General features: G+C 53.4%; 1 protein-coding gene across 2 annotated transcripts in view; it reads left to right on the top strand.

Moving 5' to 3' along the window:
- tspan11 (tetraspanin 11) overlaps positions 1 to 23,486 on the top strand; it is a 134,315-nt gene that overhangs the window by 97,615 nt on the left and 13,214 nt on the right. For both annotated transcript variants that reach the window (XM_086009717.1, XM_086009716.1), the window contains exon 6: positions 20,597 to 20,683. In XM_086009717.1, coding sequence (XP_085865843.1) covers positions 20,597 to 20,683 — 87 coding nt within the window. The remainder of the gene's footprint in view (positions 1 to 20,596; positions 20,684 to 23,486) is intronic.

Below are 23,486 nucleotides of genomic sequence, written 5' to 3'. Positions count from 1 at the left end.
TTCACTTTCAACTAAAGTTGGAGGTAGCCGAATCCTAAAGACACTTAATTGGGTCTAAAGGTCCGGACTATCTCTCCCTAAAGGAAAGGAATAACCTGAAAATGTTACCGTCCTCCAGATAGGACTTTTAATAAGTTTAGCTAGACTGCAATGTTCCGGATATTATGAGGGTCCGGAAAACCCACCAGAATTCTGCAACTCCTCACAAAAGAGCGTACAGAGATTGAGTTTGCGAGTTTGATACAGAAGTATTATATGAGACATTTCTAAAAATATATAGATTTATTAAAGAACCGACATATAATTTACAGTTGGTGAGTCAATCGCAACATTAACAGTTCCAAAAAGAGAAAGCTTTACAATTCTATTAGCAGAGAACCTACTCTCAAATCTTAACTTCGCTACAGTTTTACAGTTCTTAAAGTTTATTCAGGATATCCACCAAAATCAAATACAGTACCTTGATCCCCGAGGTACAAAGAGTTGAAGACTTACAGAGCTAGCCCTGAAGCCGAGAATCGCTTTGCCCCTTTAAGCGAGTCTATTGTCCCATTTGAGGGTTCCATTTTTATACCCTTTCCCATTGGTATTGCCTTTAAGGTTTTCTGCTGATGTAAGCTAATTATCTCTAGTCATTTTTCTGCTGACCCTTGCAGTTCTTACAGTCACCTCAGCTGGTAGCAGTACAGAACTATGTCTCTTTAGGTGTTCTAAGTTTACCATAAAAAATGATGTAACTGCAGGTGTGTTTTACTTGATGTCATTTTCATGAAGGCAGATGTTTGTTACTTTTATGTGCTCCTTTACGAGGTGTAAATTAAAACACCTTGTTCTGGGTAACTTTGGCTTGTTCCCAAAGGTTCAGACTTCCAGGAGCCTTTAACCTTCTGTTTCAGTAAGGTTATTGATTCAGTGTCAACAACTTATCTTATCTCACTGGCCAGAATGCTCTCACAGTTTTTTCATGGTTCGGTTTCTAGATTTCCAGACCCAGTTTGTCATGTTTTAATAAGACCAGAATTCTTTCATAGAATGGTGTCTTTTTCTGAATAGGTTATTTGGCTTATTCCTTCACCAGAGGAACAGAGTTAACATTTCAGGTCGATGGCCTGTCATCAGAACTGGAAAAAGTTAGAGATGTAACAGGTTTTAAGCAAGTACTGAGGCTGGGAAAGGGGGGGGAGGAAGAGGAGGAAAGAACAGAAGGGAAGGTCCGTGATAGGGTGGAAGGCAGGAGAGATTAAATGACAAAAGGGATGATGGTGCGAGACAAAAGGAGAAGGTAATGGGACAAGTGAAGAAACAAAAGATGGCTCTCGAGGAGGTGTAAATGGGAATATCAGAATCACCAGCAGCTGCCGTCCGAAAAAAAGGGGGGCCGAGGTTATAGTCTGAAATTGTTGAACTCAATGTTGAGTCCAGAAGGCTGTAAAGTGCCTAATCGAAAGATAAGGTGCTGTTCCTCAAGCTTACGTTGAGCTTTGTTGGAACAGTGTAGGAGGCCGAGGTCAGAGTGGGAGTGTGTTGGAGAATTAAAGCAACCGAAAGCTTGGGGTTTTTCAGGTATCAAGGATCGCAAACTTCAACAACTCTTGGATACCAACGCACCTCCGGAACCTTCTTCCCTTCACTTTCCTCTGACCCCATCCCTTCTCCCAATCTCACCCCTTGCTGTATTTTCACTATCCCCTCTGACCTTCCCCCGGGGCACACAATATAAGTAACCTAAGTGTAGAACTAGGTACTTCTTTTCTTGGGGCAGGGTGCGGGTGGGAAATGGCTGATGGGTGGGGTGGGGGGGTGACGGTGTGTAGATGTTACACCATGACGGTATAGGACAGCCTCGATGCTCGATGGACCAGCTGATCTTTTCCTGTACTCTGGGTCCCATTTTTTGGCCAGTCTTTCTTTCCAATTTATCTTTTGAAATTAGCATTTTTCCAGCCAAGTACCTTTATCCAGCTTCCTTCTCTTTTTCAGTCTTTATATTGAACCTGATTATGTTGTGGCTGTATATACACAGACCTCTACCTGGTCTGGGTACACGTGACTCCATTCCCACACAACATGGTTGACACTTAAGCCACTCAGTTGTCAAGGCAACTAGGAATGGGCAATGAATGCTGCCTTGCCAGCGACGCCCACATCGCAGGATCAAATAAAGAAAATGTCATTCTGATTCCTCAAACCCACTTCTTCGACAGACCGGGTACAATCCATCTTATCCTAAACTTTGCCCATTGGGAAAAAAAATTTTTACGTAGAATTTATAGCACAGAAACAGGCCATTCAGCCCAACTAGTTTATGCCAGTGTTTGTGCTTCACACGAGCCTCCTCCCACCCCTCTTCATCTCACCCTATCAGCATATCCACCTACTGCTTTCTACCTCGTGTACTTCTCTCGCTTCCCCTTAAATGCATCTCTGCTGTTCACCTCAAGTATTCCAAGTTGTAGTGAGTTCCATATTCTAACCATTCTCTAAGTAAAGAAATTTCTCCTGAATTTCTTATTGGATTTATTAGTGACTATCTTATATCGTTAATCTCCAGTTTGGACTCACGTCACAACACCCTAGCTGAAGACCTGTGCACCAGAGCTAGCTGTTCCTGAGTCCAGCAATTTGCATCTACCTGACAATATGATCCAGCCAATTAACACCCGATCAGCCTCCGCCCGAGGGAAGCTACTCTCCCCTCTCCTCTGGCATTCAGCTCATGTACATCGTACATTGGATTCAGTGTCATGGGCACCAATCAAGTGGATGCAGTCAAGCTTCTTGTGTTGTTGCAGCTGCATCCATCCAGACAAGCAATGAGTATTACATCACACTCTTTTGACTTGAGTCTTGTAGATGCTGGAAAGACATTGAGGGGTCAGGAGATGAGCCACTCATCACAGAATACCCCGCCCCTGCCTGAGGGGTCAGGAGATGAGCCACTCATCACAGAATACCCCGCCCCTGCCTGAGGGGTCAGGAGATGAGCCACTCATCACAGAATACCCCGCCCCTGCCTGAGGGGTCAGGAGATGAGCCACTCATCACAGAATACCCTGCACCTGCCTGCCCTGCCCTGCCCTGGTGTTGATGTAGCTATTCCAGTTAAGCTTCTGTTCAATTGGTGGCCTCCAGAATGTTGATGGTAGGGGACCCAATGAGGGTGGTGCTGTTCAACGTTTGCGGGGGAGATAGTTGGGCTTTTTCTTATTGGGCTTGTGTGACGTAAATGTTACCGGGCACTTGTCATAAGAACATAAGACGTAGGAGTAGGTCATTTGGCCCCTCAAGCCTGCTCCGCCATTCAATAAGATCATGGCTGATCTCATAGTCATAGAGTTATACAGCACAGAAAGAGGCCCATCGTGTCCGCGCCGGCCATCAAGCCATGTCCTATTTCCATTTTCCAGCACTTGGTCCGTAGCCTTGTATGCTGTGGCGTTTCAAGTGCTCATCTAAATGCTTCTTGAATGTTGTGAGGGCTCCTGCCTCTACCACTCTTTCAGGCAGTGAGTTCCAGATTCCAACCACCCTCTGGGTGAAAATGTTTTTCCTCAAATCCCCTCTAAACCTCCTGCTCCTTACCTTGAAACTATGCCCCCTGGTTATTGACCCCTCTACTAAGAGGAAAAGTTCCTTTCTATCTACCCTATCTATGCCCCTCATAATTTTGTACACCTCAATCAGGTCCCCCCTCAGCCTTCTCTGCTCCAAGGAAAACAACCCCAGCCTGTCCAGTCTCTCTTCATAGCTGAAGCGCTCCAGCCCAGGTAACATCCTGGTGAATCTCCTCTGCACCCTCTCTAATGCAATCACATCCTTCCTATAGTGTGGCGACCAGAACTGCACACAGTATTCCAGCTGTGGCCTAACTAGCGTTTTGTACAGCTCCATCATAACCTCCTTGCTCTTATATTCTATGCCTTGGCTAATGAAGGCAAGTATCCCATATGCCTTCTTAACCACCTTATCTACCTGTCCTGCTGCCTTCAGGGATCTATATACATGCACACCAAGGTCCTTCTTATCCTCTGTCCTTCCTAGGGTCCTACCATACATTGTGTATTCCCTTGCCTCGTTAGTCCTCCCAAAATGCATCACCTCACACTTTTCAGGGTTAAATTCTATTTGCCACTGTTCTGCCCATCTGACCAACCTGTCTATATTGTCCTGTAGCCTGAGGCTTCCTTCCTCGCTATTTACCACTCCACCAATTTTCGTGTCATCTGCGAACTTACTCATCATACCTCCTACATTCGTATCTAAATCATTAATGTACACTACAAACAGCAAGGGACCCATACCGATCCCTGCAGTACACCACTGGACACAGGCTTCCAGTCACAAAAACAACCTTCGACCATCACCCTCTGCCTCCCGCCACTAAGCCAATTTTGGATCCAATGTGCCAAATTGCCCTGGATCCCATGGGCTCTTACCTTCTTGACCAGTCTCCCATGCGGGACTTTTTCAAAAGCCTACTGAAGTCCATGTAGACTACACCAACTGCACTACCTTCATCCACACACCTAGTCACCCCCTCGAAAAATTCAATCAAATTGGTTAGATATGATCTCCCCCTGACAAAGCCATGCTGACGATCCTTGATTAATCCTTGCCTCTCCAGGTGGAGACTAATTCTGTCCCTCAGAATTTTTTCCAATAATTTCCCTACCGGTGATGTTAGGCTCACTGGCCTGTAATTCCCTGGTTTATCCCTACTACCCTTCTTGAACAATGGTACTACTTTAGCTGTCCTCCAGTCCTCTGGCAGCTCCCCTGTGGCCAGAGAGGTTTTGAAAATTTGTGTCAGAGCCCCTGCAACCTCCTCCCTGACCTCACACAGCAGCCTGGGATACATCTCGTCTGGGCATGGGGATTTTTCCACTTTTAACCCTGTTAAAACCACTAGCACCTCCTCCCTCTCAATGCTAATTTGTTCAAGTATATCACAATCCCCTTGCCTGATTTCTATGCCTACATTGTCCTTCTCCATAGTGAACACAGATGCAAAATATTCATTTAAAACCTCACCTACATCTTCCGGCTCTACACACAGATTGCCACTTTTGTCCTGAATGGACCCTACTCTTTCCCTGGTTATCCTCTTGCCCTTAATATACTTATAAAACACCTTGGGAGTTTCCTTTATTTTGCCCGCCAGTGTTTTTTCATGCCCCCTCTTCGCTCTCCTAATTTCTTTTTTAAGTACCCTCCTGCACTTTCTATACTCCTCTAGGGCTTCCACTGTTTTTAGTCCTTTGTATCTGCCAAAAGCCTCCCTTTTTTTCCTAATCCATTCTTGTATATCCCTTGACATCCAGGGTTCCCTAGACTTGTTGGTCCCACCCTTGACCTTTATGGGAACATGCTGGCGCTGTACTCTCTCTATTTCCTTTCTGAATGACTCCCACTGCTCTGATGTGGATTTTCCTACAAGTAGCTGATCCCAGTCCACTTTGGCCAGATCCTGCCTTATCATATTAAAATCAGCCTTCCCCCAATTTAAAACCTTTATTTCCGGTCCATCTTTGTCCTTTTCCATGACTACTTTAAATCTCACCGAATTATGGTCACTGTCACCAAAATGCTCTCCTACTGACACTTCTACCACTTGCCCAGCTACATTCCCTAGAATGAGGTCCAGTACCACCCCCTCTCTTGTAGGACTTTCTACATGCTGGCTCAAAAACCTCTCCTGGATGCACTTTAAGAATTCCGCACCCTCTAAGCCTTTCACACTCTGACTATCCCGGTTAATATTGGGGAAGTTGAAATCCCCTACTATTATTACCCTATTATTTCTACACTCTCTGAGATTTGCCTACATATCTGTTCTTCTATCTCCCCCTGACTGTTTGGGGGCCTATAGTACACTCCCAGCAAAGTGCTTGCCCCCTTTTTGTTTTTAAGTTCTACCCATATGGCCTCATTAGAGGAACCTGCTAAGATATCATCCTCCTTACTGCAGTAATTGGCTCCTTGATTAATATTGTGACACCCCCTCCTCTTTTACACCCCCCTCTGTCTCACCTGAAGATTCTATACCCCGGAATATTGAGCTAATCTTGGCCTCAACTCCATTTCCCTGCCCGCTCCCCATAACCCTTGACTCCCTTACCTTTGAAAAATCTGTCTGTCAGCCCAAGCTAGATGTTATCCGGGTCCTGCTGTAGACTGGCATGGGCTGCCTCATTATCGGAGGAGTTATAAACGGAGCTGAACTGTGGAATCGTCACTGAACAGCCCCACTCCTGACCTTATGATGGAAGGAAGGTCATTGCTGAAGATAGTTGGGCCTAGGCCCCTTCCCTAAGGAACTGCTGCAGCGATGTCCTGAGGCTTCTGATGACCCCGACCATCTTCCTTTGTGTCCGGTATGACTCCAGTGACTAGAGGGTTTTCTCTTTGGCCCCATTGGCTTCGCTTTTACTGAGGACGAGGTCAGGTAGGTCACTTCCTCAGGTTGTCTCATTACCTGACACAGGCCCAATCCGGCAAATATGTCTTTCAGGTGGTGATGGTTCCACTGGACTAGTCTTGATGGTGCGCATCGAAGTCCCACACCCACAATGCATTATGTGTCCTTCTTCCCTCAGAGCTTCCTCCCAAGTGATGGTCAACACAGGGGGGGCGACAGGTAGAAATGATCACAAAGTTTCTTTGTCTTGTTTGGCTTGAGGTCTCATGGGATCTGGAGGGTTACGGTTGTCGTAGTTGATTTACAATTGAGTGGCTTGGTCGGTCTCTGAGAGGAGGACATTAAGATTAACCAGGTGGAATGGTGTGGGAGTAAACCAGACTAGGTAGGTTGGGAATTTCATTTATTACCTCATTGCTAGTCCAGAACCAGAGCCCCACTAGGCTACCATACCCTTAACCAATAACTAGCGACCAATAGTATCTCTCTACTGTGAGTGCTGTGGAGCGAAGGGACTATTTCAGGGCAGGTGCATGTTTTTTAACATTTGGTGTGTGACACAGAAAATTGCTGTTTAAATTAATACTTTACCTTTACTAATTAGGACAGCTTTAATTCTAAACTAATGAAGATAATTAATCCTTATTTTATGAAGACTCCAATCATGATGATCTGACTTTGGCCCTTCCTCCCGCTCAGAGTTGATTTTACACCGTTCCATTTTCCTTTCTCTCCAGACCCTTCTGCATTCCTCTAAGTAAATATTCATTCTTTTTTGAATGCTCAAATTGATTTAGCATCAATCACCACTTGTGGCAAATCATTTATTTGGTGTAAAGCTTCCCTCCAGTCTCCACCTTTCTGTATCTCGTGCCTATCCTGGGATCATGACCTCTCCGATTTGCCTCCCAATCGATCTTTACATTTTCATTTTATCTTCATATCTTTCCTCAATTGTCTCCATCCAATGGATTATAACCCTCATTGCCCCGGGCCTGCCTTGTAACTCCAATCGCTCATTGCCCCGGGCCTGCCTTGTAGCTCCAATCGCTCATTGCCCCGGGCCTGCCTTGTAGCTCCAATCGCTCATTGCCCCGGGCCTGCCTTGTAGCTCCAATCGCTCGTTGCCCCGGGCCTGCCTTGTAACTCCAATCGCTCGTTGCCCGGGCCTGCCTTGTAACTCCAATCGCTTGTTGCCCCGGGCCTGCCTTGTAACTCCAATCGCTCGTTGCCCCGGGCCTGCCTTGTAACTCCAATCGCTCGTTGCCCCGGGCCTGCCTTGTAACTCCAATCGCTCGTTGCCCGGGCCTGCCTTGTAACTCCAATCGCTTGTTGCCCCGGGCCTGCCTTGTAACTCCAATCGCTCATTGCCCCGGGCCTGCCTTGTAACTCCAATCGCTCGTTGCCCGGGCCTGCCTTGTAGCTCCAATCGCTCATTGCCCCGGGCCTGCCTTGTAACTCCAATCGCTCGTTGCCCGGGCCTGCCTTGTAACTCCAGTCGCTCGTTGCCCCGGGCCGGCCTTGTAACTCCAATCGCTCGTTGCCCGGGCCTGCCTTGTAACTCCAATCGCTCGTTGCCCGGGCCTGCCTTGTAACTCCAATCGCTCGTTGCCCGGGCCTGCCTTGTAACTCCAATCGCTTGTTGCCCCGGGCCTGCCTTGTAACTCCAATCGCTCGTTGCCCCGGGCCTGCCTTGTAACTCCAATCGCTCATTGCCCCGGGCCTGCCTTGTAACTCCAATCGCTCGTTGCCCGGGCCTGCCTTGTAACTCCAATCGCTCGTTGCCCCGGGCCTGCCTTGTAACTCCAATCGCTCGTTGCCCCGGGCCTGCCTTGTAACTCCAATCGCTTGTTGCCCCGGGCCTGCCTTGTAACTCCAATCGCTCGTTGCCCGGGTGATATACCTATCAATTCATCCAATGAAAAGCGACGAGTTAAGAAAGTAACTATAGGTTTTTATTGGCTAAATAACAGAGCCCACCCTCGTGGGTGATCGGATCCAACAAGGAGGAATACCAGCCAGTCGACCACCTTTATACCTGGGCAGGTAGGTGGAGCCATGGGCGGAGTCAGCAGTGGTCAGCCCAGGTATAACAGCGTGACAAGAGGCGACCTCGTATAGTGATACAACAGTGTGAACAGTGATAACGATATAACAGTGATAACTATAGTGTAACGATAGTGAACGATAAAAGTGGTTTACCACATTCACCCCTTGTTTAGATTTGAGTCCGGCGGGGTGAAGTGTACTACCAGTTCTGGTAAGTCAGTCTGTCCGGAGGCCTCGTAAGCCTTTCTGATCGTCGCAGCGGCGGTGCTGCATTCTCCGGTGTTGATGCTGGTGTCTGCGTGGTCGGCGAAGGCTCGTGGGGTTCCGGCATGCCGTCTACCTGAGCTGGAATTGCGGGGGGGGTGGGGGGGGGGTAAAGGTGGTGTCTCCGGAATGCCCGAGGGTCTCGCAAGGAGACTGTGTCCTCCCGCCCGTCTGGGTATGCCACATAGGCGTACTGGGGGTTGGCGTGCAGGAGGTTCACCTTCTCGACCAGGGGGTCCGTTTTATGGGCCCTCACGTGCTTTCGCAGCAGGACGGGCCCCGGGGAGGTCAGCCAGGTTGGTAGTGTGGTTCCCGTAGTCGACTTCCTGGGGAAAACAAACATTCGTTCATGGGGGGTGGCGTTAATGGCAGTGCAAAGTAGTGACCGGATGGAGTGCAGGGCTGCCGGGAGGACTTCCTGCCAGCGGGAGGTTGGGAGGCCCTTAGACTTTAAGGCTAAGAGGACGGCCTTCCATACCGTCGCGTTCTCTCTTTCTACCTGGCCGTTCCCTCGGGGGTTGTAGCTGGTGGTCCTGCTTGCAGCAATACCTCTCGCTAGTAGGAACTGACGGAGTTCCTCGCTCATGAAGGAGGAGCCCTGGTCACTATGTATATAGTTTGGGAACCCGAACAAGGCGAAGAGGTCGTTCAGGCATTTAATGACCGTGGTACTGGTCATGTCTGGGCAGGGGAAGGCAAAGGGGAAACGGGAGTACTCATCAACGATGTTGAGGAAGTACACATTACAGTCAGAGGACGGGAGGGGCCCCTTAAAGTCGATGCTCAGGCGCTCGAAGGGGCGGGTGGCCTTGATCAGGCTTGCTCTGTCCGGCCTAAAGAAGTGCGGTTTGCACTCGGCACAGGTCTGGCAGTTCCTGGTCACGGTCCTGACCTCCTCGATGGAGTATGGCAGGTTGCGGGCCTTAATGAAGTGGTAAAGTCTGGTGACCCCGGGGTCGCAGAGGTCGTTGTGGAGGGTCTGAAGTCTATCACTTTGCGCGCTGGCGCATGTAATTCGTGACAGAGCATCAGGGGGATCGTTCAGCTTACCTGGCCAGTACAAGATATCATAATCATAGGTGGATAGTTCGATTCTCCACCTCAATATCTTGTCATTCTTGATTTTGCCCCTCAGCTTGTTATTAAACATAAAAGCGACCGAACGCTGGTCGGTGAGGAGGGTAAATCGTTTACCTGCCAGGTAATGCCTCCAGCGTCGTACCGCCTCCACAATCGCTTGGGCCTCCTTCTCGACCGACGAGTGTCGGATCTCAGGGCCCTGTAGGGTCCTTGAGAAGAAGGCCACTGGTCTCCCCTCCTGGTTAAGGGTAGCGGCTAGGGCGAAGTCGGATGCATCGCTCTCCACTTGGAAGGGGATGGACTCGTCCACTGCGTGCATTGTGGCCTTGGCGATGTCTCCCTTAATGAGGGAGAAGGCTGCGCACGCTTCCTCCGTAAGGGGGAAGGATGTGGACTTCATGAGGGGTCTGGCTTTGTCTGCATAATTGGGCACCCATTGGGCATAGTAGGCGAAGAGCCCCAGGGTTCTCTCCAGAGCCTTTGGACAGTGGGGGAGGGGTAGCTCCATGAGGGGACGCATTCTTTCAGGGTCGGGGCCGATGACTCCGTTCTCTACTACACAGCCGAGGATGGCAAGGCGCGAGGTGTTAAACACACATTTCTCCTTACAGTAGGTGAGGTTCAGCGGTTGGGCCGTACGGAGGAATCTCTCCAGATTAACGTCATGGTCCTGCCGGTCGCGGCCGCAGATGGTGACGTTATCTAGGTAGGGGAATGTGGCATGCAGCCCGTTCTGGTCAACCATCCGGTCCATCTCCCTTTGGAAGACCGAAACCCCATTGGTGACGCCGAAGGGAACCCTAAGGAAGTGGTAGAGGTGGCCGTTCGCCTCGAAGGCTGTATACTGGCGGTCCTCAGGGCGGATAGGGAGTTGGTGATAGGCCGACTTAAGGTCGATGGTGGAGAATACCCGGTACTGCGCAATCTGATTGACCATATCAGATATGCGGGGAAGGGGGTATGCGTCCAGCTGGGTGTACCTGTTTATGGTCTGGCTGTAGTCGATGACCAGGCGGTTTTTATTGCCGGTCTTAACGACCACGACCTGGGCACGCCAGGGGCTGGTGCTCCCCTCGATGATGCCCTCCTTCAGGAGACGCTGCACCTCAGAGCTAATGAAAGCTCTGTCCCCGGCGCTGTACCGTCTGCTCTTGGTAGCGACGGGTTTGCAGTCGGGGGTGAGGTTAGCGAACAGGGAAGGTGGCGGGACCTTGAGGGTGGATAGGCCGCAGGTGTTACGCGGTGGGCGGTTTAAAATCTGCTGGTTGTCGACTGTGAGTGGGGGGAGGGGTCCACCGTATGCTAGCGTGACGCTTTGGAGGTGGGATTGGAAGTCTAGGCCTAGTAGGACGGCAGCGCATAGCTGGGGCAGGACGAGGAGTTTAAAATTTTTATACTCCGTACCCTTAACCGACAGGGTCACAACACAGTAGCCGCTGATGTCTGTGGCGTGTGACCTCGATGCCATCGAGATCCGGTTGCGTGTTGGTAGGACAGGGAGGGAGTAGTGGCTCACCGTGTCTGGGTGGATGAAGCTCTCCGTGCTTCCGCTGTCGAACAGGCAGGTCGTGGCGTGGCCGTTTACTTTGATGTCCATCATCGACTTGGACAGGTGATGCGGGCGGGCCTGGTCCAGTGTGACGGAGGCTAGTGTATAGCTGAGCGAGTTGTTGTAGTCTGCGGTTGAGGCGGTAGTCGGGCCTAGAGGCACGGTGGCGGTCGGGCGTGGTGGGTAAAATGGCGTCTCCCACGAGGTTGGACAAAATGGCGAAGAAGATGGCTGCCCCCATAACTCACATGAGGCACTGCTGGTGTCGGTTGCCTGTATCAAAGATGGCCGCCCCATGACTCACATGTGGGGATGCTGGCCTCTGTTGCCTTGAAGGAAGATGGCCGCCCCCACAGCTCGCATGAGGCACTGCTGGCCTCTGATGATCCACCTCTGCAGGCCTTAGCGAAGTGGCCTTTCTTCCTGCAGTTTGAGCAGGTAGAGTTCCTGGCTGGGCAGCGCGACCTCGGGTGTTTCGCCTGGCCGCAGAAGAAGCAGCCGGCGGCCCGATCGCGGGGGTCCGATGTCGGAGCCGGTACCGGGGGTGGCGGTCTCGATTGGGTCCGGGACGCCGACGCTGAGGTAGGTCCCAGGGGGGTTGCTGCGGGGGGTATCGCGGTCGGGGTCGGCCCCAAGTCCCAGGGTCGCGAGTTACAGTACCTTGAGTATGCCTCGAGGTCACGATGGGCCACCTCTAGAGAGAGAGCGAGGGCTGCAGCTTTGTCCAGGTCGAGGTCCCTTGCTTCCAGTAGTCTTTGCCGTGAGTAGTCGGACCGCAGGCCTTTCACGAAGGCATCGCGGACATTGTCTTCAGTATTTTCTGCCGCCGTTACCGCTTTAAAGTTACAGTCTCTGCCGAGTGCTTGTAGCACCCGTAAAAATTCCTCCACGGGCTCTCCTGGCTGTTGCGGGCGGGATCTTAGGAGGTGTCTGGCATACATGGAATTTACCGGGGTTTGGTACTGTCTTTTCAGCCGGTTGATGGCGTCCTCGTATGTTTTAAGGTCCCGGATGAGTGCGAATACTTTAGAGCTCACTTGGGCGTTCAGAACTCTTAGCATGGATTTCTGAGGCACGCCGGATTCTCCCAGGTAGGCTTCGAAGCAGCTCAGCCAGTGTTCGAAGTCGAGGGCTGAGTTTGCTGCCTGTGGCTTTAGATCCAGGTACGGTGGTCTGAGGGCTCGCAGCCAGGCCGGCTGCTGTGGCTGTTGTAGCTGGGCGTCTGGCTGGTCGCTTGGCTGGTCGTTTGACTGCTCAGTTGTCGACATTTTAAAATTTAGCCAATAAAATTGATATACCTATCAATTCATCCAATGAAAAGCGACGAGTTAAGAAAGTAACTATAGGTTTTTATTGGCTAAATAACAGAGCCCACCCTCGTGGGTGATCGGATCCAACAAGGAGGAATACCAGCCAGTCGACCACCTTTATACCTGGGCAGGTAGGTGGAGCCATGGGCGGAGTCAGCAGTGGTCAGCCCAGGTATAACAGCGTGACAAGAGGCGACCTCGTATAGTGATACAACAGTGTGAACAGTGATAACGATATAACAGTGATAACTATAGTGTAACGATAGTGAACGATAAAAGTGGTTTACCACACCGGGCCTGCCTTGTAACTCCAATCGCTCGTTGCCCCGGGCCTGCCTTGTAACTCCAATCGCTCGTTGCCCCGGGCCTGCCTTGTAACTCCAGTCGCTCGTTGCCCCGGGCCTGCCTTGTAACTCCAATCGCTCGTTGCCCCGGGCCTGCCTTGTAACTCCAATCGCTCGTTGCCCCGGGCCTGCCTTGTAACTCCAATCGCTTGTTGCCCGGGCCTGCCTTGTAACTCCAATCGCTCAATGCCCCGGGCCTGCCTTGTAACTCCAATCACTCGTTGCCCCGGGCCTGCCTTGTAACTCCAATCGCTCATTGCCCCGGGCCTGCCTTGTAACTCCAATCACTCATTGCCCGGGCCTGCCTTGTAACTCCAATCGCTCGTTGCCCCGGGCCTGCCTTGTAACTCCAATCGCTTGTTGCCCGGGCCTGCCTTGTAACTCCAATCGCTCATTGCCCCGGGCCTGCCTTGTAACTCCAATCGCTTGTTGCCCGGGCCTGCCTTGTAACTCCAATCGCTCATTGCCCCGGGCCTGCCTTGTAACTCCAATCGCTCGTTGCCCGGGCCTGCCTTGTAACTCCAATCGCTCATTGCCCCGGGCCTGCCTTGTAACTCCAATCGCTCGTTGCCCGGGCCTGCCTTGTAACTCCAATCGCTCGTTGCCCGGGCCTGCCTTGTAACTCCAATCACTCATTGCCCGGGCCTGCCTTGTAACTCCAATCACTCATTGCCCGGGCCTGCCTTGTAACTCCAATCGCTCGTTGCCCCGGGCCTGCCTTGTAACTCCAGTCGCTCGTTGCCCGGGCCTGCCTTGTAACTCCAATCGCTCGTTGCCCGGGCCTGCCTTGTAACTCCAATCGCTCATTGCCCCGGGCCTGCCTTGTAACTCCAATCACTCATTGCCCCGGGCCTGCCTTGTAACTCCAATCGCTCATTGCCCCGGGCCTGCCTTGTAACTCCAATCACTCATTGCCCGGGCCTGCCTTGTAACTCCAATCGCTCGTTGCCCCGGGCCTGCCTTGTAACTCCAGTCGCTCGTTGCCCGGGCCTGCCTTGTAACTCCAATCGCTCGTTGCCCGGGCCTGCCTTGTAACTCCAATCGCTCGTTGCCCGGGCCTGCCTTGTAACTCCAGTCGCTCATTGCCCCGGGCCTGCCTTGTAGCTCCAATCACTCGTTGCCCGGGCCTGCCTTGTAACTCCAATCGCTCGTTGCCCGGGCCTGCCTTGTAACTCCAATCGCTCATTGCCCGGGCCTGCCTTGTAACTCCAATCGCTCGTTGCCCCGGGCCTGCCTTGTAACTCCAATCACTCTTTGCCCGGGCCTGCCTTGTAACTCCAATTCCTCGTTGCCCGGGCCTGCCTTGTAACTCCAATCGCTCATTGCCCCGGGCCTGCCTTGTAACTCCAATCGCTCGTTGCCCGGGCCTGCCTTGTAACTCCAATCGCTCGTTGCCCCGGGCCTGCCTTGTAACTCCAATCGCTCATTGCCCCGGGCCTGCCTTGTAACTCCAATCGCTTGTTGCCCCGGGCCTGCCTTGTAACTCCAATCGCTTGTTGCCCCGGGCCTGCCTTGTAACTCCAATCGCTCATTGCCCCGGGCCTGCCTTGTAACTCCAATCACTCGTTGCCCGGGCCTGCCTTGTAACTCCAATCGCTCGTTGCCCCGGGCCTGCCTTGTAACTCCAATCGCTCGTTGCCCGGGCCTGCCTTGTAACTCCAATCGCTTGTTGCCCCGGGCCTGCCTTGTAACTCCAATCGCTCGTTGCCCGGGCCTGCCTTGTAACTCCAATCGCTCATTGCCCGGGCCTGCCTTGTAACTCCAGTCGCTCGTTGCCCTGGGCCTGCCTTGTAGCTCCAATCGCTCGTTGCCCGGGCCTGCCTTGTAACTCCAATCACTCGTTGCCCTGGGCCTGCCTTGTAACTCCAATCGCTCATTGCCCTGGGCCTGCCTTGTAACTCCAATCGCTCATTGCCCGGGCCTGCCTTGTAACTCCAATCGCTCGTTGCCCCGGGCCTGCCTTGTAACTCCAATCGCTCATTGCCCTGGGCCTGCCTTGTAACTCCAATCGCTCATTGCCCGGGCCTGCCTTGTAACTCCAATCGCTCGTTGCCCTGGGCCTGCCTTGTAACTCCAATCGCTCGTTGCCCTGGGCCTGCCTTGTAACTCCAATCGCTCATTGCCCTGGGCCTGCCTTGTAACTCCAATCGCTCATTGCCCGGGCCTGCCTTGTAACTCCAATCGCTTGTTGCCCCGGGCCTGCCTTGTAACTCCAATCGCTTGTTGCCCCGGGCCTGCCTTGTAGCTCCAATCGCTCGTTGCCCCGGGCCTGCCTTGTAACTCCAATCGCTCGTTGCCCTGGGCCTGCCTTGTAGCTCCAATCGCTCGTTGCCCTGGGCCTGCCTTGTAGCTCCAATCGCTCGTTGCCCGGGCCTGCCTTGTAACTCCAATCGCTCGTTGCCCGGGCCTGCCTTGTAACTCCAATCGCTCGTTGCCTGGGCCTGCCTTGTAACTCCAATCGCTCGTTGCCCCGGGCCTGCCTTGTAACTCCAATCGCTTGTTGCCCCGGGCCTGCCTTGTAACTCCAATCGCTCGTTGCCCCGGGCCTGCCTTGTAACTCCAATCGCTCGTTGCCCGGGCCTGCCTTGTAACTCCAATCGCTTGTTGCCCGGGCCTGCCTTGTAACTCCAATCGCTCGTTGCCCGGGCCTGCCTTGTAACTCCAATCGCTCATTGCCCCGGGCCTGCCTTGTAACTCCAATCACTCGTTGCCCCGGGCCTGCCTTGTAACTCCAATCACTCGTTGCCCCGGGCCTGCCTTGTAACTCCAATCGCTCGTTGCCCCGGGCCTGCCTTGTAACTCCAATCGCTCGTTGCCCGGGCCTGCCTTGTAGCTCCAATCGCTCGTTGCCCCGGGCCTGCCTTGTAGCTTCAATCACTCATTGCCCCGGGCCTGCCTTGTAACTCCAATCGCTCGTTGCCCGGGCCTGCCTTGTAACTCCAATCGCTCGTTGCCCCGGGCCTGCCTTGTAACTCCAATCACTCGTTGCCCCGGGCCTGCCTTGTAACTCCAATCGCTTGTTGCCCCGGGCCTGCCTTGTAACTCCAGTCGCTCGTTGCCCGGGCCTGCCTTGTAACTCCAATCGCTCGTTGCCCGGGCCTGCCTTGTAACTCCAATCGCTCGTTGCCCGGGCCTGCCTTGTAACTCCAATCGCTCGTTGCCCCGGGCCTGCCTTGTAACTCCAATCACTCGTTGCCCCGGGCCTGCCTTGTAACTCCAATCACTCGTTGCCCCGGGCCTGCCTTGTAACTCCAATCGCTCATTGCCCCGGGCCTGCCTTGTAGCTCCAATCGCTCGTTGCCCGGGCCTGCCTTGTAACTCCAATCGCTCGTTGCCCTGGGCCTGCCTTGTAACTCCAATCACTCATTGCCCCGGGCCTGCCTTGTAACTCCAATCGCTCGTTCCCCGGGCCTACCTTGTAACTCCAATCGCTTGTTGCCCCGGGCCTGCCTTGTAACTCCAATCGCTCGTTGCCCGGGCCTACCTTGTAACTCCAATCGCTCGTTGCCCCGGGCCTGCCTTGTCACTCCAATCGCTCGTTGCCCCGGGCCTGCCTTGTAACTCCAATCGCTCATTGCCCCGGGCCTGCCTTGTAACTCCAATCGCTCGTTGCCCGGGCCTACCTTGTAGCTCCAATCACTCATTGCCCCGGGCCTGCCTTGTAACTCCAATCGCTCGTTGCCCCGGGCCTGCCTTCTAACTCCAATCGCTCATTGCCCCGGGCCTGCCTTGTAACTCCAATCGCTCGTTGCCCGGGCCTACCTTGTAGCTTCAATCACTCATTGCCCCGGGCCTGCCTTGTAACTCCAATCGCTCGTTGCCCGGGCCTGCCTTGTAACTCCAATCGCTCGTTGCCCGGGCCTACCTTGTAGCTCCAATCACTCATTGCCCCGGGCCTGCCTTGTAACTCCAATTCCTCGTTGCCCGGGCCTGCCTTGTAACTCCAATTCCTCGTTGCCCCGGGCCTGCCTTGTAACTCCAATTCCTCATTGCCCCGGGCCTGCCTTGTAACTCCAATCGCTCGTTGCCCCGGGCCTGCCTTGTAACTCCAATTCCTCGTTGCCCCGGGCCTGCCTTGTAACTCCAATTCCTCATTGCCCCGGGCCTGCCTTGTAACTCCAATCGCTTGTTGCCCCAGGCCTGCCTTGTAACTCCAATCGCTCGTTGCCCGGGCCTGCCTTGTAACTCCAATCGCTCGTTGCCCTGGGCCTGCCTTGTAACTCCAATCGCTCGTTGCCCGGGCCTGCCTTGTAGCTCCAATCACTCATTGCCCCGGGCCTGCCTTGTAACTCCAATCGCTCGTTGCCCCGGGCCTGCCTTGTAACTCCAATCACTCGTTGCCCCGGGCCTGCCTTGTAACTCCAATCGCTCGTTGCCCGGGCCTGCCTTGTAACTCCAGTCGCTTGTTGCCCGGGCCTGCCTTGTAACTCCAATCACTCGTTGCCCCGGGCCTGCCTTGTAACTCCAATCGCTCGTTGCCCGGGCCTGCCTTGTAACTCCAGTCGCTTGTTGCCCGGGCCTGCCTTGTAACTCCAATCGCTCGTTGCCCGGGCCTGCCTTGTAACTCCAATCGCTCGTTGCCCTGGGCCTGCCTTGTAACTCCAATCGCTCGTTGCCCGGGCCTGCCTTGTAACTCCAGTCGCTTGTTGCCCGGGCCTGCCTTGTAACTCCAATTCCTCGTTGCCCCGGGCCTGCCTTGTAACTCCAATTCCTCATTGCCCCGGGCCTGCCTTGTAACTCCAATCGCTCGTTGCCCCGGGCCTGCCTTGTAACTCCAATTCCTCATTGCCCCGGGCCTGCCTTGTAACTCCAATCGCTTGTTGCCCCGGGCCTGCCTTGTAACTCCAGTCGCTTGTTGCCCCGGGCCTACCTTGTAACTCCAATCGCTCGTTGCCCCGGGCCTGCCTTGTAACTCCAATCACTCATTGCCCCGGGCCTGCCTTGTAACTCCAATCACTCGTTGCCTGGGCCTGCCTTGTAACTCCAATCACTCGTTGCCCCGGGCCTGCCTTGTAACTCCAATCGCTCATTGCCCGGGCCTGCCTTGTAACTCCAATCACTCGTTGCCCCGGGCCTGCCTTGTAACTCCAATCGCTCGTTGCCCCGGGCCTGCCTTGTAACTCCAATCGCTCGTTGCCCCGGGCCTGCCTTGTAACTCCAATCACTCATTGCCCGGGCCTGCCTTGTAACTCCAATCGCTCGTTGCCCGGGCCTGCCTTGTAACTCCAATCACTCATTGCCCGGGCCTGCCTTGTAACTCCAATCACTCGTTGCCCGGGCCTGCCTTGTAACTCCAGTCGCTCGTTGCCCCGGGCCTGCCTTGTAACTCCAATCGCTCGTTGCCCCGGGCCTGCCTTGTAACTCCAATCACTCATTGCCCGGGCCTGCCTTGTAACTCCAATCGCTCGTTGCCCGGGCCTGCCTTGTAACTCCAATCACTCATTGCCCCGGGCCTGCCTTGTAACTCCAATCGCTCATTGCCCCGGGCCTGCCTTGTAACTCCAATCACTCATTGCCCCGGGCCTGCCTTGTAACTCCAATCACTCATTGCCCCGGGCCTGCCTTGTAACTCCAATCACTCATTGCCCGGGCCTGCCTTGTAACTCCAATCGCTCGTTGCCCGGGCCTGCCTTGTAACTCCAATCACTCATTGCCCCGGGCCTGCCTTGTAACTCCAATCGCTCGTTGCCCGGGGCTGCCTTGTAACTCCAATCGCTCGTTGCCCCGGGCCTGCCTTGTAACTCCAATCACTCATTGCCCCGGGCCTGCCTTGTAACTCCAATCGCTCGTTGCCCGGGCCTGCCTTGTAACTCCAGTCGCTCGTTGCCCCGGGCCTGCCTTGTAACTCCAATCGCTCATTGCCCCGGGCCTGCCTTGTAACTCCAATCACTCATTGCCCCGGGCCTGCCTTGTAACTCCAGTCGCTTGTTGCCCCGGGCCTGCCTTGTAACTCCAATCGCTCGTTGCCCCGGGCCTGCCTTGTAACTCCAATCGCTCGTTGCCCCGGGCCTGCCTTGTAACTCCAATCGCTCGTTGCCCCGGGCCTGCCTTGTAACTCCAATCGCTCGTTGCCCCGGGCCTGCCTTGTAACTCCAATCGCTCGTTGCCCGGGCCTGCCTTGTAACTCCAATCGCTCGTTGCCCCGGGCCTGCCTTGTAACTCCAATCGCTCGTTGCCCGGGCCTGCCTTGTAACTCCAATCGCTCGTTGCCCCGGGCCTGCCTTGTAACTCCAGTCGCTCATTGCCCCGGGCCTGCCTTGTAACTCCAATCGCTCGTTGCCCCGGGCCTGCCTTGTAACTCCAATCGCTCGTTGCCCCGGGCCTGCCTTGTAACTCCAGTCGCTCATTGCCCCGGGCCTGCCTTGTAACTCCAATCGCTCGTTGCCCGGGCCTGCCTTGTAACTCCAATCGCTCGTTGCCCCGGGCCTGCCTTGTAACTCCAATCGCTCGTTGCCCCGGGCCTGCCTTGTAACTCCAATCACTCATTGCCCGGGCCTGCCTTGTAACTCCAATCGCTCGTTGCCCCGGGCCTGCCTTGTAACTCCAATCACTCATTGCCCGGGCCTGCCTTGTAACTCCAGTCGCTCGTTGCCCCGGGCCTGCCTTGTAACTCCAATCGCTCGTTGCCCCGGGCCTGCCTTGTAACTCCAATCGCTCGTTGCCCCGGGCCTGCCTTGTAACTCCAATCGCTCGTTGCCCCGGGCCTGCCTTGTAACTCCAATCGCTCGTTGCCCGGGCCTGCCTTGTAACTCCAATCGCTCATTGCCCGGGCCTGCCTTGTAACTCCAGTCGCTCATTGCCCCGGGCCTGCCTTGTAACTCCAATCGCTCGTTGCCCCGGGCCTGCCTTGTAACTCCAATCGCTCGTTGCCCTGGGCCTGCCTTGTAACTCCAATCGCTCATTGCCCCGGGCCTGCCTTGTAACTCCAGTCGCTCATTGCCCCGGGCCTGCCTTGTAACTCCAGTCGCTCATTGCCCCGGGCCTGCCTTGTAACTCCAATCGCTCGTTGCCCGGGCCTGCCTTGTAACTCCAATCGCTCGTTGCCCCGGGCCTGCCTTGTAACTCCAATCACTCGTTGCCCGGGCCTGCCTTGTAACTCCAATCGCTCGTTGCCCCGGGCCTGCCTTGTAACTCCAATCACTCATTGCCCGGGCCTGCCTTGTAACTCCAATCGCTCGTTGCCCGGGCCTGCCTTGTAACTCCAATCGCTCGTTGCCCGGGCCTGCCTTGTAACTCCAATCGCTCGTTGCCCGGGCCTGCCTTGTTACTCCAATCGCTTGTTGCCCCGGGCCTGCCTTGTAACTCCAATTCCTTGTTGCCCCGGGCCTGCCTTGTAACTCCAATTCCTTGTTGCTGGTATTATCCTGATTAACCTAAGTTGCACTTTCTCCAGGTTTATTATCTCTCTCCTACAGTGAGGAGCCCACAGTGTCCCTGATGCAGCCTAACCATCGTTTTGTACCTCTTTGCTTTTGTACTCAATTTTTTATAATTTCAGGAGTAAAACCAAACCTCATTCTTGCCAGAAAAGTTGGCACTAACTGAAGCACTAAGCATTTTCTGTGGTATGTGTTGTTCGCAGGGTGGATGTATCACTATATTGGAACAGGTCCTGGCAGATCACCTTCTGATTATTGGAGCAGTTGGCATTGGAGTAGCTGGTCTTCAGGTGAGTCACATCACCAGTCCTGGAGCACCCTGGTCATGATGGATCTGAGCAAACTAGTCTTCTCCAGACATGTCGAAGCTGGCATGGAGATTCAGTGAACCTCATGGATTGATAGTGAATCCATAATACTTAGTCTGGCATGTGGATAGGGTCGCACTTGGCCCCCATTCATGCCCAAGGTGACACATGCAACTGATGTCTGTTTCTCAGACAGTACAAACTACAGACACGACTGACACAACTGTAAGTGTGTCTGTCACTATGGGACGGTGAGTGTGTCTGTCACTATGGGACGGTGAGTGTGTCTGTCACTATGGGATGGTGAGTGTGTCTGTCACTACGGGATGGTGAGTGTGTCTGTCACTATGGGATGGTGAGTGTGTCTGTCACTATGGGACGGTGAGTGTGTCTGTCACTATGGGACGGTGAGTGTGTCTGTCACTATGGGATGGTGAGTGTGTCTGTCACTACGGGATGGTGAGTGTGTCTGTCACTATGGGATGGTGAGTGTGTCTGTCACTATCGGACGGCAAGTGTGTCTGTCACTATGGGACGGTGAGTGTGTCTGTCACTATGGGATGGTGAGTGTGTCTGTCACTATGGGATGGTGAGTGTGTCTGTCACTATGGGATGGTGAGTGTGTCTGTCACTACGGGATGGTGAGTGTGTCTGTCACTATCGGATGGTGAGTGTGTCTGTCACTATGGGACGGTGAGTGTGTCTGTCACTACGGGATGGTGAGTGTGTCTGTCACTATCGGACGGCAAGTGTGTCTGTCACTATGGGACGGTGAGTGTGTCTGTCACTATGGGACGGTGAGTGTGTCTGTCACTATGGGACGGTGAGTGTGTCTGTCACTATGGGACGGTGAGTGTGTCTGTCACTACGGGATGGTGAGTGTGTCTGTCACTATCGGACGGCAAGTGTGTCTGTCACTATGGGACGGTGAGTGTGTCTGTCACTATGGGATGGTGAGTGTGTCTGTCACTACGGGATGGTGAGTGTGTCTGTCACTATGGGACGGTGAGTGTGTCTGTCACTATGGGATGGTGAGTGTGTCTGTCACTATCGGATGGCAAGTATGTCTGTCACTATGGATGAAATAGCGGAGCACTTAGCAAATGGGGACAGGATAGGACAGAGTCAACATGGATTTACAAAGGGTAAATCGTGCTTGACTAATCTATTGGAATTTTTTGAGGGAGTAACTGGTAGAATAGATGGGGGAGAGCCAGTAGATGTGGTGTACCTGGACTTCCAAAAGGCCTTCGATAAGGTCCCACATAAAAGATTAGCATGGAAAATTGAGGCTCATGGGATAAAGGGGAAAGTTTTGGCGTGGATAGGGAACTGGCTGTCAGATAGAAAACAGAGAGTTGGAATAAACGGCTCATTTTCTGAATGGCAGGCAGTAACAAGTGGGGTACCACAGGGATCTGTCCTGGGCCCCCAGCTGTTCACAATTTACATTAATGACCTGGATCAGGGAGTCGGATGCAGCATTTCCAAATTTGCAGACGACACTAAACTAGGAGGGGGGGTGGGCTCAGAGGAAGAGACCAGGAAGCTCCAGAGCGATTTGGACAGACTGGGCGATTGGGCGGATAAATGGCAGATGCACTATAATGTGGACAAGTGCGAAGTTATCCACCTTGGGTGCAGGAACGGGAGGGCAAATTATTATTTAAATGGCAATAGATTGGGAGAGGGGGAAGTACAGAGAGACCTGGGTGTTCTTGTACACCAGTCACTGAAGGCGAGCATGCAGGTGCAACAGGCGGTCAAGAAGGCAAACGGTATGCTGGCCTTCATAGCAAAAGGGTTAGAATACAGGAACAGGGATACCTTGCTGCAGCTGTACAGGGCACTGGTGAGACCACACCTCGAGTACTGTGTACAGTTTTGGTCGCCTCATCTGAGGAAGGATGTTCTTGCCATGGAGGGGGTGCAGCGGCGATTCACCAGGCTGATACCAGGAATGGCGGGAATGACCTATGAGGAGAGACTATGTAGTTTAGGGATGTACACACTGGAGTTTAGAAGATTGAGAGGGGACCTCATAGAAGTGTATAAAATTCTGACAGGTCTAGACAGACTGGATGCAGAAGGAATGTTTCCCTTGGCTGGTGAGAACAGAACTAGAGGACATAATTTAAGGATAAGGGCTAAACCATTTAGGACAGAGATGAGGGGGAATTTCTTCACTCAGAGAGTGGTGAACCTGTGGAACTCATTGCCACAGAGGGCAGTGTACGCCAGCTCATTAAATATATTTAAGAGGGAATTAGATATATTTCTACGGGCAAAAGGGGTTAAGGGTTACGGAGAGAAGGCGGGGACGGGATACTGAATTAAAGGATCAGCCATGATCTCATCGAATGGCGGAGCAGGCACGAAGGGCCGAATGGCCTACTCCTGCTCCTATCTTCTATGTATCTATATGTATCTATGTATCTATGTATGGGACGGTGAGTGTGTCTGTCACCATCGGACGTCAAGTGTGTCTGTCACTATGGGACGGCGAGTGTGCCTGTCACTATCGGATGGTGAGTGTGTCTGTCACTATGGGATGGCGAGTGTGTCTGTTACTATCGGATGGTGAGTGTGTCTGTCACTATGGGATGGCGAGTGTGTCTGTCACTATGGGACGGTGAGTGTGTCAGTCACTATGGGACGGTGAGTGTGTCAGTCACTATGGGACGGTGAGTGTGTCTCACTATGGGATGGTAAGTGTGTCTGTCACTATGGGATGGCGAGTGTGTCTGTCACTATGGGACAGTGCGTGTGTCTGTCACTATGGGAT

This window comes from Somniosus microcephalus, chromosome 16 (assembly GCF_052327205.1).
Source record: "Somniosus microcephalus isolate GS21.2 chromosome 16, FLI_Smic_1.0, whole genome shotgun sequence".
Classification (NCBI taxonomy): domain Eukaryota; kingdom Metazoa; phylum Chordata; class Chondrichthyes; order Squaliformes; family Somniosidae; genus Somniosus; species Somniosus microcephalus.
Note: the sequence above shows the minus strand (reverse complement) of the source record. Positions and strands in the feature narration are given on the sequence as shown.